The sequence below is a fragment of the Condylura cristata genome, unplaced genomic scaffold (assembly GCF_000260355.1).
Source record: "Condylura cristata isolate star-nosed mole 26May11 unplaced genomic scaffold, ConCri1.0 scaffold00017, whole genome shotgun sequence".
In the NCBI taxonomy this organism is placed as follows: domain Eukaryota; kingdom Metazoa; phylum Chordata; class Mammalia; order Eulipotyphla; family Talpidae; genus Condylura; species Condylura cristata.
The window spans coordinates 1,781,962-1,797,237 of NW_004567118.1; the positions used below are offsets into that span (position 1 = coordinate 1,781,962).

Below are 15,276 nucleotides of genomic sequence, written 5' to 3' on the forward strand. Positions count from 1 at the left end.
AGGGAGGGAAATGCACGGGACTATGGTGGTGGCAAAGGGGTGATTTGGTGATGGGAAACCCGCGGGGATTACAATCGAGATGGAAAAAAAACTGTGCAAAATGATGTAAAAATAAACTTTGTATTAGTAATAAAAAAAAAAAGATCTCTGCTGTCCACTTTCATGTTCTTGTTTAATGAGGCTTCTCAGACTTATCTCTCCATCTTTTTAAAGTTCTGTTGTTACCCACATATCCTAAAGAAAGCTCTTCATATCTCTGGTTTCAGGATTAGATTAGAGTTGATTTTTGTTCAAAATTTTGTTTTTTTTTCCTTTGTGTCTTTTGGTGACTTACTTTCTGTGGCTTCTGCAATGCAGTAAAATTGTGTTTTATTTATCTAGTGAGTTGTTTTCCTCAGCCTTCTCAGTGAAGTAGGAGATGGATAGTATCTAGTCCATTACAACTAAAATTAAACTTTTTAATATTTTTTAATTTAAAGACAATTGCTAGTACAGCCACACACAAATTATCTTGCCAAATTTCCACTTGTGTTTCATCCAGCTATCTTCAGATAAGACAGCGTCTTTATGACATCAAACTTAAAATTCTGCCAAGTCCATTTTTTATTTGTATTTTATGTTTCTCACAGGATTATGTTGACAAAGAGAAGGCTATTGCCAAAGCATTGGAAGACCTCAGAGCCAACTTTTACTGTGAACTCTGTGATAAGCAATATCAGAAACATCAGGAATTTGACAACCATATCAACTCTTACGATCATGCACACAAGCAGGTGAGGAATTGCCAACAAGGAAGAATATACTTAATTTGTCATCATAACTTGAATTTTATGCATATACCAAAAAAGTACTGACTGTATAGTTTCTTGTGTCTATCAGTTTTTTTTTTTCCCAGATAACATCTGACTGACTTGATTTTTTTCAGTGACAGAAGGCTGGACATAGACTTTCCCCTTCCAAGATTATATGTATAGTGAAGAATTGTGAGCTTCATAAAACTTACATAAAGTTTTTGACCTAGAGTGATTTTAAATTATATTTAAATTGGTAATTCAGCTGAGTGTTACTGGGAACTTTGTTTCACTTTCTCTCTCTTCCTAAATTCATGTTAAACTCAGAACAGTTATCTTGAGCTGTGGTCTTTATCTTCTGCATCAAGAGTTCATGCTTTACTGGTTATTATTTCTATTAGAAAATCATTTTGTTAGTTTTTCTTGGAAGGTAGATACATCTTGAGAAGGAAAAGTAAAATTTAATCGATTTAACTTTAACAAAAACCGATGGTACATGTTGAAAAGTTTGCTGAAAATTGAATTAGGCTTTGCTTGAAGTTTTTGTCCCCTATCATTAAATTATAATAAGTAGAAACTTGTACCTGACTAGTTACTAGCATTAAGGAAGTTGTAGGGCCCTCCCAGGTGGTGCAACGGGTTAGGATACAGCACTGCAAACTAGCCACAGCCGCTTCAGTGCCAAGTTCAGTCCCCCACCCCAGAAGTGAGCCACATGGCAAGGCAGACCTCTTCTGTCTCTCCTGTGTACTTCAACAGTGTACTTCATTGATCTGCCTATTGCTCTACCAATTCTGCTCCCTACTCTGACTCTGGCATATCCTCTCACTGCCCCTCCACCTCTGGCCTGTATGCCAGTTCTGTATGCATAAATAAACAAATCTTAAAAAAAAAAAAGAAGAAGAAGAAAAGAAAGAAAGCGGTAGTAATTCCCTGGGAATTTTTGAAGGGAAAATTTGTTTAAATCTATAGTATAGTTGTAGCTTATTAAAGAATCTTGAGCCATTTGACCTTGGGTGACTTAGCAGAACTTGCTAGGTCTTTGGGGGGTACAATAATTAAGTTGGCTCAACTTGTAAGATTTAGGAATATTGCTGGAATACTCTGTTGAGCTGGACCTGTTGAACAAATATTTTTAACCATTCATCTTCCAACCAGCCGTGAGATTTCAGAGAAATCTTTCAATAAAACTTTGACTAAGTCTCACTTTTACTAACCACAAGGGTAACTTATAAGCTGTTGAGCTTGCAAAAACCTTTTCCATGTTTAGCCACACCTCTCCAGTTTAAGATGTTTCCATGGATAGATTTTTCCAGATAATACTTCAAATTTTTTACAATTTTGAACCTGTTTTAATATATTATCAGCTCTGCTTGGTTTGAAGAAAAAAAATTTAGAAAACATATGGACAAGATATATTGGCAATTATTCCTGCAAAGACTCATCTGTCAAGAAAGAATACTACACTGAATACAGCTTAAACAGCAATTTTTCCAGCTTTTCAGTGTGTATATAATTCAGATTTTCATGTTAAAAACTAACAAACATTTAGCATCTAAATGCATAGCCATTTTTACAAGTTCTTGAGAACTGCTTCAGTTGTCTGATAAATTTTTAAAACCCCAAGGCAACTTTAAGCATCAAAAGAGCATTAGAAAGGCTACAGTTTTGGGCCCTCCATGGTTGCACAACAGGTTAAAGCATAGCAGTATGAAGCTGGCCACAGCCATTTCAGCACGAGTTCAATCCCCTGCCAGGGAGCTGACCCACATGGTGTGCCAGACCTCTCCTGACCTGCCTGCTGCTCCCCTTAGCAGTGTACTTCGTTGATCTTGCCTGTTCTCTGGTGAATCCTTTCACTGCCCCTGCACCTGTACTCTAGTTCTTTATGCATAAATACATAAATCTTTAAAAGAAAAAAAGGCTACAGTTTTAGTTGGTGAAATGACTTAAAATACAGGAAAAGTATAATCAGATTTGAATAATGTATTGATTTGCCTTTTAAGATGGGGGGACTGTGTCATGTAAAATAGATTAACATTATATCCAAGCAAAAATAGAGAACTGATAAAATTCATATTGACAGCATTAGTGTGATGAATGACATTGCTCTTAATTTAAGAGTAGAAGAAAGTTGTTGCACCTCTAGTTCACTTGAACTTGATATGTTTACTTCCTTCTGTCCCCGTGTTGACAGATTTCTTTCACCACTCATTTCTATTGCAAATGAGTGGTTTTTCTACCTGGGGAGATTTTATACTCCAGGTGACACTTGGCAGAATCTGGAGACTATTTTGGTTATCACATCTAGAAGAATGGGTCTACTGGCATCTCTCTAGTGATTAGAGTCCAAGAGTTCTGCTAGTCATCCTGCAATGCGCAGGAAAGCCCCTTGTAACAAAGAATTACCTATCTCATTCATGTAATTGTGAGATTAAGAAACCCTGTTATATTGGGATGGCTGCAAAATTTTCATGTAGGGTGTTGTGATGTCATTTGGCTTTTGGTTGGTACAAATCATTACCATTTTAAGTCTACAGCTATGTTGTAAGCATTACCAAGTGCTCATCTAGACGATGCCAAATACTTCTTTTTTTTAGATTCCATCAAAATGGAAATATAAAATTAAGGATATTTACAAAGAACTCATGGTCTCATAACCATTAATGTAGAATATATCTGTGATTCCCTCGTTTGGGAAAAAGACTTTAGCAGTTATGTTTAATGAATGTACGTGAGCTAATTTCTTCACTTTGAGCAAAAGCCCATCATAGGTAATAAAAAAAAAAAAAGACATAGTATGGTCTATTTTTCGGTTTTAATAGCATGTCTTTTTTTTGTTTGAAGTAATAAGCTTTTTCATCTTTCTTTATACTGGTAGAGTCTTGAAAGAGACTAAAAAATATACTTTAAAAAAGTACACAATTCTGACCTTTGTAGTACAACCTTACCTCCACTTAGAACTTCTAAGGAACGTTAATTGACTTTGGTACAATAACTAAATATAACCCCTTAGAAAGGAGGTTATTTAGGTCCTTTTTTTCTTTTCTCTTTGATGGACATGGACTTACCATACAAATGTACCTACCATTTTCCAAATTTATTGCTCTTAAGATCATACAGACACCATGTCCTGTCTTCCAGGAAGGCACACAGGATTATTATGAATCTGAGATTCATATCTATTCAAACCTATTTTAGTAATCCCTAGTTTGCATCTTCTGTCAAATTTTCACCATTAAAATTTCCCAGAGAAATAATCTATAATATTAGTGATAAACACTAGTTTAGGCAGGTTCTTAAATATATTCTTATCTTAATTAAGCACAAATAGTTTTTCAAGAAGGGGCTACATGGTCACCCTCATGATGGTAATGGTTTTTTTTTAATGTGGTGTTATCATGTGCCTCTCACTGTTCACTAGTTTTCCTCAAGTTTTCCAAGGTAGTTTGTGAAGAAAGTCATTAATATATAAATACTGAGCCCCAACTTGATCTTTAAGTGAAGAAGCTAACTAGATATTTTGACTGATTGGCAGTTAACCCTCATTTATGAAACTTTGAATATATTTTGAGTTCTCCAAAGATACTCATTTCCATTCCTCAAGAAGTAACCAATCTGTAGTTTTCTTTTATCTAAGTTCTGATATGCTTAGTAAGCATTATCATAAGCATATTTCTATACCTACCTCCTTGCCTCTTTATTTTGCATTTCTTAAAAAAAAAAAAAGATCTTCTAATGAAAGTGACAATGGAAACCATTTTCTTTAACTTTTCAGATGCCCTAAAATTCAAACTGCAAAGAACAGTCTCTTTATAGCAGCACAATAATAGAGCCTTACTTCAGCACTTATTTTCTTTCTTGAATGGAGTCTTACTTATTTGTGACTCTTCCAATCTTGCTCTTTTATTTGTGCATAGGGTATATCTTTACCAGCCTTTAGTATGTAAAGAGATTACAAATTACCCATGTTTTTTCCTCTGACTTTCATGGTCTTAGTTTTTTTTCTCCCCTTCAATTTCAGTTGCTTCTCAGTTTTTTAAAGTGAGACTTTATATAATTCAATTTCTGTTTATCTTGAAAAATTCAAGTATCTGTGAACACATTGGGCTTCCATTTCAACATAATAGTTGGCAAAAGCTGAATTGTTGCTGTCTCTTTAGAAAGGAATTTGCTTCTTTTGCAATTAGCTGTGATTGCCACTTCATCTTTTAACAACCTGCATAAATCATTACATTACCTGCCAAACCTCTCCAAATATTTGAGTATGTAACCCAGCGCTGTACCTTTCCCTTCTCACCACACCTGTTCCCACAGCCTCTGGTTGATTGAGGAAGTAGCTCAGTGATAAACTACCTCCTTACTCCTCCTTGGTGTCAAGTCCAAATTCCTTGTAATGAAAACTGTCTAGGGTAGTCAGATCCAGTTATCAGAATCCAATACTGTAAAGCAGCTTTAAGAAATCCCTTTAGGCCCTCCCTGGTGGCGCAGCGGGTTAAAGCACAGCACTGAGAATCAAAAGCCGCTTCCACATGAGTTCGATTCCCGCCTGCCCCGGAGGTGACCACATGGCGTGGCAGACCTCTCCTGACCCGCCCGCTGCTCCCCTCAGCAGTGTACTTCGTTGATCTGCCTGTTCTGTTCCCCACTCTGTCTCTGGTGAAGCCTCTCGCCGCCCCTGAGCCTCTGGCCTGTACCCCAGTTCTGTATGCACAAATAAATAAATCTTTAAAAAAAAAAAAAAAGAAATCCCTTTAACTTGTAGGAAAAAAATAAAAATCTTTGTCAAAGGAAACTTAATCAGCTTTCCTCTCTTTCTACTAAAGTAACTTCAATATGAAACCCCTGTACTTTTATTTTTCAAAAGATTTTTAATTTTTTTATAGTCATGTAAGTACCAAGGCTTGTTTAAGTTATAAAAGTGCAAGTGGTTTCTTGAGGTTTAAATGATTGAACTAATTCTAGCAGCCATCTCTATTCTAAATTATACATAATAGAAACTGTTACTACGTGATGTAGTTAAAGTTGACCACACTATCACAGTTAACTTTTTGACATCATTATTTACTCTTAGTTGACTATTGTATGTACTAAGGAACAAAATGCTTTAGAGTTGTTCTTGTTACTGAAAAATGAAACAGATTCTGAATTTAAGTATTGTCGAGGAAGTTCCTTGGTGATAGAAGGAATGATCATTTTGGACTTCACATAGGCTCTTTCCAAGTTTGGTCACTTTCCTTTTGAAGTTTCACTGTTTACTGGTTGGATTTTTGCCTCAAAATAATTTTACGGTATTTGATCCTCCTTATGGTTGTTACATACAGTAAATACATCATAACCAATAGGACATATCTTGTCAAACAAGCCACCCAAGAAAATGCCAACTGAGATAATTTTGCACTGCTTCTTTGATATTTGTTAGAGGTGGGTCAAAAATAATAAATCAAAAGGTAATAAAAGATAATTCTAGGGCTATAAATTAAATAGGAAATGACCCTTCTAAGATATGAAATCACTTAGATCAGATACCAGTGAAGATATTCCATAAGTACTCTACATTTTAGGTGTTATTGAGGATTTATCCTTAGAAAACCATAAATTGATTATTGTAAAAATTTGAAATAGGTTAAGAAAATCATAAAGTACTTATAAAACTCAAAATATCATAAATATTGACTTTACAGACTACTGTTCATATGTGAAGAGAATATGCTTTGAGAAGCAAAGCAAGTATGAAGAGAGGAACTCATCTCAGAACTTGAATGCATTACAGTTTTATTTCATATCAGCATTGTTCATAAATGGCCCCATGGTAGGAAAAAAACCAAATAGTCATCAATTGATGAGTGGATAAAGTGTGATATATGCACACCATGGAATATTATTAGCAACAAAAAGGAATGACTTACTGATAGATTATGAACAAACCTTGGAAATATGCTAAGTGAAAGAAACCAATCTTAAAAGAGAGTCCATATTATGTGATTTCATTTTAAGCAAATCAGTGGAAAGTAGATGTGGTTTCCAGGGATTGAACGGAAGTGGGCAATGAGGGGTGAGTGCTAATGAATATTTCTTTTGGGGATAATGCAAATATTCAAAAATTTGATAGAAGTTATGGTCACTCAACTCTTAGGATGCAATAAAACCCACTAAGTTTTACATTTTAAATGGGTACATTTTGCGGTATGTAATTACATGTCAGATTTGTGTTTAAAACCTCATCCAGCTTAAATTTTGGTGAAAGTGACTGTACATATGCCTATGAAAATACATACTAAGCCAGGCACACATGTTATAATTAAAGAATATTTACTGTACTTTAAAGGCTTTTGCTGACTTTCTGAACAAAATAAAGCAAGTATTTCTCACTAATTTTAGACAAATTAGGTTGCTATTCATCTAATGTTAATAGCCATTGTTTTTGCAAAATAATTGGGTATAAATGGTAAGTACTGTCATAAATGACTGATGCTACTACTCTTGCCCAGTGAAAAGAATGTCTCCTTTTCCTATTGTGATTTTTTCAGTGTCTGTAATCAGAATTATGTTTTATATACTGTTAATAAAATACATTTTTATCATTTACCAGTATGCATGTGCCAAAAGAAAAAATGTACATCTACTATCCAGTAACTTGAATTTCCTACACTACTCAACTGTAATCTTCCTTCCCTGAGGAAGGAAACTGAAGCTTCCTATGTTCTCTCCTGGTCATTCTCCTCCCTCACCACATGGCGATGTCCCCATCCAGATGCATCAAACACTGAGACTTGAATCAGGATATCCTGACCAAGAAAGAGCTATAGTACTTGCTTACTCCAGTGTGGGATGGGAGAGGGAAACCATATTAATGTTACCATATGAGAGTCAAGAAACTAGATAAAAAGATCATATATTTTGAGTATGCAGTATTGTTGCTATAGAAGAAAAGGAGTAGCTGAGGATCGAAATAGGCCAGATTATGTTTAGCCAGAATGAGACTGAGGTGCAAATAGCCACCCCTTTCCTATTTCCCATCTCTGTTTATAACTAATACATAGTAGATAAAAGTGTGTGTATATATTCCTTATCTTAACAACTCAATTTAATTTGCACAATTTGGTTGTGCAGGGGGTTACATCTCAGCACTGTGAAGCTATCAGCAGCCACAGGAACATGAGTTCCATCCCCAGACAGAGAGCTGACCCACATGTGACAGCAGACAAATCCTGTCTAGCCTTTTGTTCCCCTCAGCAGTATAACTTAGTCCATCTATTCTCCCCACTTTGTCTCTGGTGAATCCTCTCACCCTTCCCCTATCCCCCCATACCTCTGGCCTACACTCCAGCTCTTGTATGTATAAATAAATAAAATTAATCTTTTCTTAAAAATGTAACTAGTTTGGTAAATGTGTATTGCGCATATCTCTTGTGCCATAGACAACTGTGTGTGCTTTGCAGGATTAGTTACAAAGACTTAAACTTCAGTTCTTGTTCTAAAAGAATGGGGCTATTCTTTTAGAATGCAAAAAAGAAACCGTGAATGGTCCTGTGACCCTAAAGAGAGAAAAACCAAGTTTTCTCTTCAAAATTGAAGAGGTTATATTAGAACATAGGATTTTCAGTGGCAAGAGGAAATGCTCTTTGCTTTAAACGGTCTGCTTTTAATGTCTGAAATTCCCTTCAGATGGAAACAATGGATTTTATTGTTTAAAATGAGATAATCACTTGAAATAATTATCAAAAATAACTATATTTACTCTAGTAAAGTGTATGGAATCAGAAACTTTTAGCATCAAATTTTGTTTTGATAAAAGAGGATTATGAACAGATTTTTGGAATTACTTTGACTCAGACCTTTATTATCTTTTGTTGCTAAGCAAAACTACGCAGAACAATGCAGATCCCAGCTGACTACCATTTGCATTGAACAGTACCACTCCTTTCTATTGACACTTCACATTATTGATAATGTGGGCAAATTATCCTTGTTAAAAACTTGATGAGATTTGGGAGACTCATTTCCCTTCTTTAATGTGTTCAGAATTGGGTAGTGGAGCAGAAGTAAGTTTGTGTCTATGGTAGACATTTTTGTGCCAAACAAGATCTAGTTATGTTTGAACAACTAGAATATATTTATATATATTTGAAGTGGTCTTTAAGTTATATGTGGATGTGTGTTTAAAGCAGATGATCCATCAAGTGGGTGGGTTGTTTTTAAAGATCTTCCCTCTAGTCTTTTGGAGAATGTAATGAAAATTTCAGCTCCCGTGTGTATGAAAATCGATGAGCAAGGTTTCTCCATTCTGTCCTATGCCACAAATGTATAGTTTTTTTTTTTAAACATGCTGTTAGTCTTTTCAGAACAGGATCTTTAAACCCTTTCATTTTGAATAGGGTTCAAAGTCCTTTTCTTGAGTCAGGTATTTTCCAGCTACACATGACTTGTATTAGTGTGCTTTAATAATTCAGTAAATAAAGTTAGTAGCAACTCTTCGAAAGTGTACTTTGTAATCTTCAGAGATAAGGGCACAGTAGCTTTAGAGTTGGTTTAAATGATTAATTATACACACTTAGATGTATCCCAAATTGGAGTATAGCTTGAATTTTTGTGTTTGGTATGGAATCACTCAACTTTTGAAGAGTTCTTTAGTTGATTCACATCTGTAATTCCTGGTCTCTGCATGAGCTCTGTCTCTTCTTGACAAGTAGTCTATGTTTCTCCTTAAAATTTTGAGAAGTGCAACTGTTTGTCAAAGGGAAAATTTCATGTCTGCATTCAGTGACAAATGAGCCTCTTGGAATAAAACAGGCAACTTGGTAACTTTGGAAAACCTGGATGAAAATAGAGCCCTGTGCCCTTATAAAATTTACTTTTTTTGATCGAAATTTCACACATTTCTGATCATTACTTTTTTTTGTTTGTTTTTGCCATTTGGCCTAATTTTCCCCAGAACTAAGGAGTTTACTGGCCTTTTTGATTCTGTAAAGAATGAGCTTTTCTTACTATGAGAGTAATAGCTAAGAAATCATATTAAATAAAACTTGAGTATATCTCTAATAGAAACATGAAAATATCATATCAACCTCTCCTGTAGGTGATAAAAATTTATGTGGGGAAAATTCAAGGATCCTTTTTTTTTTTTTTTAAATAATAGTTTATTTTTACATCATTTTCAAGGATCCATTTTTAAGCCAAATTATTTACTAGGTATTTACCAAACATTTCTCTATATTCAAGTGGTGCTCCATATACTTCAGGGTTGATTACAAAAATAAGGCGTAGTCCCTGCCCCAAATAAGAGGGAAGATCAGCATTGAACAAATTTAATACACTGTTTCCACATTTATTTTGACAATATCATAAATCTGTTGCTAGATAATCCTGTTTTTCTAATAAGTATGGGTTTGAACTCATGTGTTTTTTACTCTAAAGCTTAAAATATACTGCTGTTCTAAAAGACAGGAATAAAAGCAAAATATGGTTCACTAGATGAGTGCTATGACAGAATATTATACAGTTCAGAATAAATCCCGCCCCTGCCCCAGTGGTGCAGCAGGTTAGGACACAGCACTGCAAGTCGCAGCTGCATCAGTGTGAGTTCCATCCGCTGCCCTGGAGCTGACCCACATGGTATGGCAGACCCCTCCTGACCCTCCTGCTGCTCCCCTCAGCAGTACACTTCGTCAGTCTGCCTGTTCTGCTCCCCACTCTGTGTCTGGTGAATCCTCTCACTGCCCCTGCACCTCTGGCCTGTACCCCAGTTCTGTATGCACAAATAAATCTTTTTTAAAAAATAAATCATTTTAAAAAAATAAAATGATGAAAAGAAAAATCCTGTCTTTCATGAAAGATAATCCTACCTTCCTGTGAGGGAAATTTTAATTTGACCTTGAGTAGGTAGGACACATTTGAGTTAAAGAAATCCATTTTTATCACGAGAACACCCTCATCTGAGAGACTTCATATATACATTTTGGATTTAGGTGAGTTGGTAAACCTCCCTAAGATTTGGGCTAGAATCCTGGATTCCCAGTTCTACTTTTGAGACTCTGGACTTGACCATACATTATAAAGGTGATCATAGGAGTGTTTTCTATACCAAATATAGTACTAGGATGATTTTGTATAGGAGGGGCTGCGTTTTGAATTGATTTTATTGATACCCCATTTTCTTCCCTCCCTACCTCCAGATAAATTGTAGTAGGAATTTGAGGTAGGTTGTCCTGTCAACTTCAAGGATTTACCAAGTGACTACTAAATGATTGGAAAGCCTAATCTCTCTGATTTAGCCTGGAGATTTATATAAGATACTTACTCTACAGTTTGTGAATTAACCCCTCTATGTGATGAAATATTTTTAAATAGAAAGAAATTACTTAAGCATGGGGAGGTTTTCCAGGCTTACGGGATGGTCAGGGAGAAGATGACAGCCAGGAAAAAGACATACATTCCATTTAAATCTTGGCCAGAAAACCTGTAATTTTGGGCTTTACAACCAAAATTAATATGGTAGGCCTTATTCTCAGAAGGAGGAAGTTGGAATTAAATGTTTACTTAAAATAGTTAATTCTCGAGGTAGTTTTTATTAAAAATCCTAACTCTGAACAACCACCCTTAGAAAAGGAAAAAAAAAAAGCCAGCTGTTGCTTATTTGAACTCCTCCCAAATAAAAATAAAGATAAATGAAAATAAGAGTTTGCTTCTAGTTAGCAGTGGTCTTTATTCCTAAATTTCTGTAACCATTTTTTCCTGGAGAAACACAGATAGTCCCCTTTCTCTAGCGGGATTATTGCTGTGTCAGCCTGTGTACATACACATGTGTTGTACAGCTGCCAGTCCTTTAGGTTGATGGCTTTGTCCCTGATTGTCCACTATAATAGTTTGCAGATGCACTAAGAGAGCTTGTGTAGTAATGCTTGCTTTATTTTTTTTTCTCTTCCACTCTTGTTTTATTTTTTACTTTTTTTTCTCTGTGATGTGACATTTTCAGCTGATGTATTGAAAGCAATTCCTTCTAATTTGGGAGCCCAGATCACAAGAGTGAGTTTTTCTACTAGTGTCTTTAGCTGTATATCTTTTTTTTTGTGTGTGTCTTTCCACCCTTCTTCCCTCCCAATTCAAAAACACTCAAAACACATTTCATAAATTTTAGATAAGAAAATTCCTGTGTCTGTTGACCATCATGCCTTCCCACAAAGCAATGTCCACTTTATATTGGGTCAGATTCCTTTTCCCAATGCTGTTGTAAAAACATAGGCTAAATGTATGTTTTGTTTTGTTTGTTTTTTATATTATCTAGAATGTTGAAAATAATTTTAGCTCTGACTTCAATGCAGATAGAGATGTCTGGACTCATCAGTGTGTCATGGCACTGTTCTTTTTGGTTATTGTCATTCTGCTTTAAGGAAAATTATATAGTAGTTTCTAAGAATAAAATACTTATTCTTTTATCAGGATTTTAAGCAATAAATTCTTTGACTTTCCTCTTTTCCCTCCTCATTCCCTGGATGTTCCTCTCAGGGCCATGAAGGAATGAAAAGTTTCCACATATTACTGTTTTAATTTCAACAGACTGATCAGATCAGAGTGGTCAGACTGGTTAATTCTAGACATGCTAGCATTGGAAGATGGTTTGTTTGATAGTTAGGAAAACTGTTGATGTGGAAAAGAAATAAGAGCACCTTATTATGGTGAAATAAAAATATATTTTCTATTTGTTCTGATTCAAATAACCAACCTCCCCATGTAAGCTGTACATTGCTTTCTTAAGATCTTAAACCTGGGTAATTTTCTGTACTTAGCTTAACCCCTTTCTGTTCTCTTTTGGCTTATGTTATTAAAATTTATCTCATGTTGTTCGTCTAGTTTTGCATCTGGGAAAAGCAGGTGATTAAAATAGTTCCTTTTCTTTCCTCCTAGTATTCTGAAATTGTTGCTTCTGAAATCATTTTATTTTATCCAATGAAGCAAATGGTACACTGTCCTAATTAGAAATTCAGATACTTTATTTTCAAGTGTTTTATTTAAAGTAATGAAGTATTATGTTTCCTTACCATAAAGGGAGTATAACATTGTGTTCTGTAGTAGCCACTCAGTTGAGGGCAAATATCTTAAAAGGCCTTGCTGTTAGGACCCCAAGTTATTTTAAGTCACCCACCCTCTGTTCCTTTTTTTCTGTTACCCCAGAGATTGAAAGATCTCAAGCAGAGAGAATTTGCTCGAAATGTCTCTTCAAGATCCCGCAAGGATGAGAAGAAGCAGGAAAAGGCCCTCAGACGACTCCATGAGTTGGCAGAGCAAAGAAAACAAGCTGAATGGTGAGGATATTTTCTCTCAGAGGATTGTACAGATAATTATAAGTCCTAATTTTTTAACAGATCCTTCTTTAACATTAAAAGCATATCTATGCTTGGAGCTTAATATACTGTTTAAGAAAATGCACTTTGAGGCTACAACCTATCTGAATGTTATATCTCATGTTCCTTATTATAAGAAAGCAAAAATGATTATAAAAGAGTGGTGGATGCAACATTTAGGTAAGCTAGGTGGCTACTACTGTTTCCATTCTCTAACAAGTCAATAGAAAATGCATATATATTACAATATTCTTTTTATTTAAATTAGTTTTAAAAGTTATTTAAAACTTAGTTATTTAAAGCTTACTTAAAATTTAGTTAAAAAATACTGAGTTGGAGGCCTCCCTGGTGGCACAAGAGGTTAAGTTTCAACACCGTGAAGGTATCAGCAGCCACTGCAGCTCAAGCTTGATCGCTGGCCAGGGAGTTTACCCACGTAGTACAACAGACCTCTCCTGTCTCACCCACTGCACAGCAGTGTATTTCAGTAGATCCACCTGTTCTGCTCCCTACTCAGTCTCTGGTGAATCCTCTCCCTGCACTTCTGGCCTACACCCCAGTTCTTGTATTCATAAATAAATAAAAGTCTTTAAAAAAATACTGAATCACAGATTCAAGTGTTATACTTTTTAAGTAGTACTCAATAAGAGAGAATTCTATCCATTTACTTCTCTTTAGATTCTTACCTTCTCCAGTATTTTTAATATTCATTCATGGTTCTTGCTGATTATCAGTTTGGGGCTGATAATTAACCTTAAATGGAGTTTACTCTTCTAGGGCTCAGCATGCAAGCAACTAGGCTCATACTTGTTAAGCCTCTGAACATTCATGAGGTATGTTCCTCAATTAGAAGGACTTAAGCCCCTATGTTTGTTTTTAATAACTATCCAGACCAAAGGAAGGAACTGGATACAGTAGAAAGAGAAGCTATTAAAAGTTTATAACTTAAGTTAGAAGCAGAATCCAATTTCTTGGACTTACTAAGCTCATTTTTTGTCTTTGGATCCTTTTACGGCTTATTTCTCTTGTGTGGGAAGAAGGAAGGGTGAAAATACAGATACTGTAAACTTTGAAACAGTCTCTAATGATAAACTGTCATTAAACTGATTCTAATTCATTTGGCAGCTTGTCATGTAGTAAACACATTCCTTTTGGGTATATTGCAAGGGACAACCTTAAAAAGTATACACAGGCCATCGTCTAGTTCAGGACATACATGCTTCTCTTCAGAGATGACTTTTAATTTAATTAAATAGTTAAAAGATGACCAAGTAATCTCTTGGAAGAATAGAAAGTGGTTTTTGATTTGTTAATTTTTTTTTTAAAGATTTATTTATGTTTATAAGAGTTGGGTTGTAAACCATAGGTGTGTTGGGGCCCGGGGAAGGGGTGTGTGAGAGGATTCACCAAAGGCAGAGTGGAGAGCACAACAGGCAGATCTGTTGAAATACACTACTGAGGGGAGCAGCAGGTGAGACAGGAGATATCTACTGTGCCATGAGGGTCAGCTCCCTGGCTGGGAATCAAATTCATGGCACAGTGGCTGGCAATAGCTTGACAGTGCTGAGACTTATACTACCAGAGAAGCCCAGAATAAAAGGATCCATCATCAGGAAATTCATTGTACTAGAAGTAATGTTTGGTCCAATAGTATTATTGAAGTTACATGGCAAAGACTAAGCAATCAATCAAAATAAATCCTCTTTTAATTCAAGTTGAGGGTTTCTTTGCAGAGGGATAATGTCCATGACATGGTGAGTGTTACCTCATCTATCCAAATTTTACTGGAATATACATTTGTTCCCTAAGTTTTTGGACAGCTAGTACCTGGATATCAGATAACAAAGACTTCATCCAAATAGATCTCTTACTCGTTCAGTGTTTTAATTTGAATTGAGAGATACTTGTATAGTCCACACACTAAAAATTTCAGACATGACAAAAGTTTAAAACACTTCTCATTGTTGTCAAAAAATAGTTGGTAGCATCATGATCATTGTATTGAATGTCAAAAAGTTGTGACAAACTCAAAGCAAATGCTTAAGTATGGTGCCCAGGAGATAGGCAAAGACTGTTAGTTTTAAAACAGAGGTGTTGAGGTGTCTATGATTTTCTTAGCAAATAATACACTTTTTAAAAAATGA

General features: G+C 35.4%; 1 protein-coding gene across 7 annotated transcripts in view; it reads left to right on the top strand.

The window, feature by feature from the left end:
* Positions 1-15,276, top strand: part of GPATCH8 (G patch domain containing 8) — a 70,621-nt gene that overhangs the window by 48,326 nt on the left and 7,019 nt on the right. For all 7 annotated transcript variants that reach the window (XM_004684085.2, XM_004684084.2, XM_012726347.1 and 4 more), the window contains 2 exons: positions 630-773; positions 12,963-13,093. In XM_004684085.2, the coding sequence (XP_004684142.1) occupies positions 630-773; positions 12,963-13,093 (275 nt within the window). The remainder of the gene's footprint in view (positions 1-629; positions 774-12,962; positions 13,094-15,276) is intronic.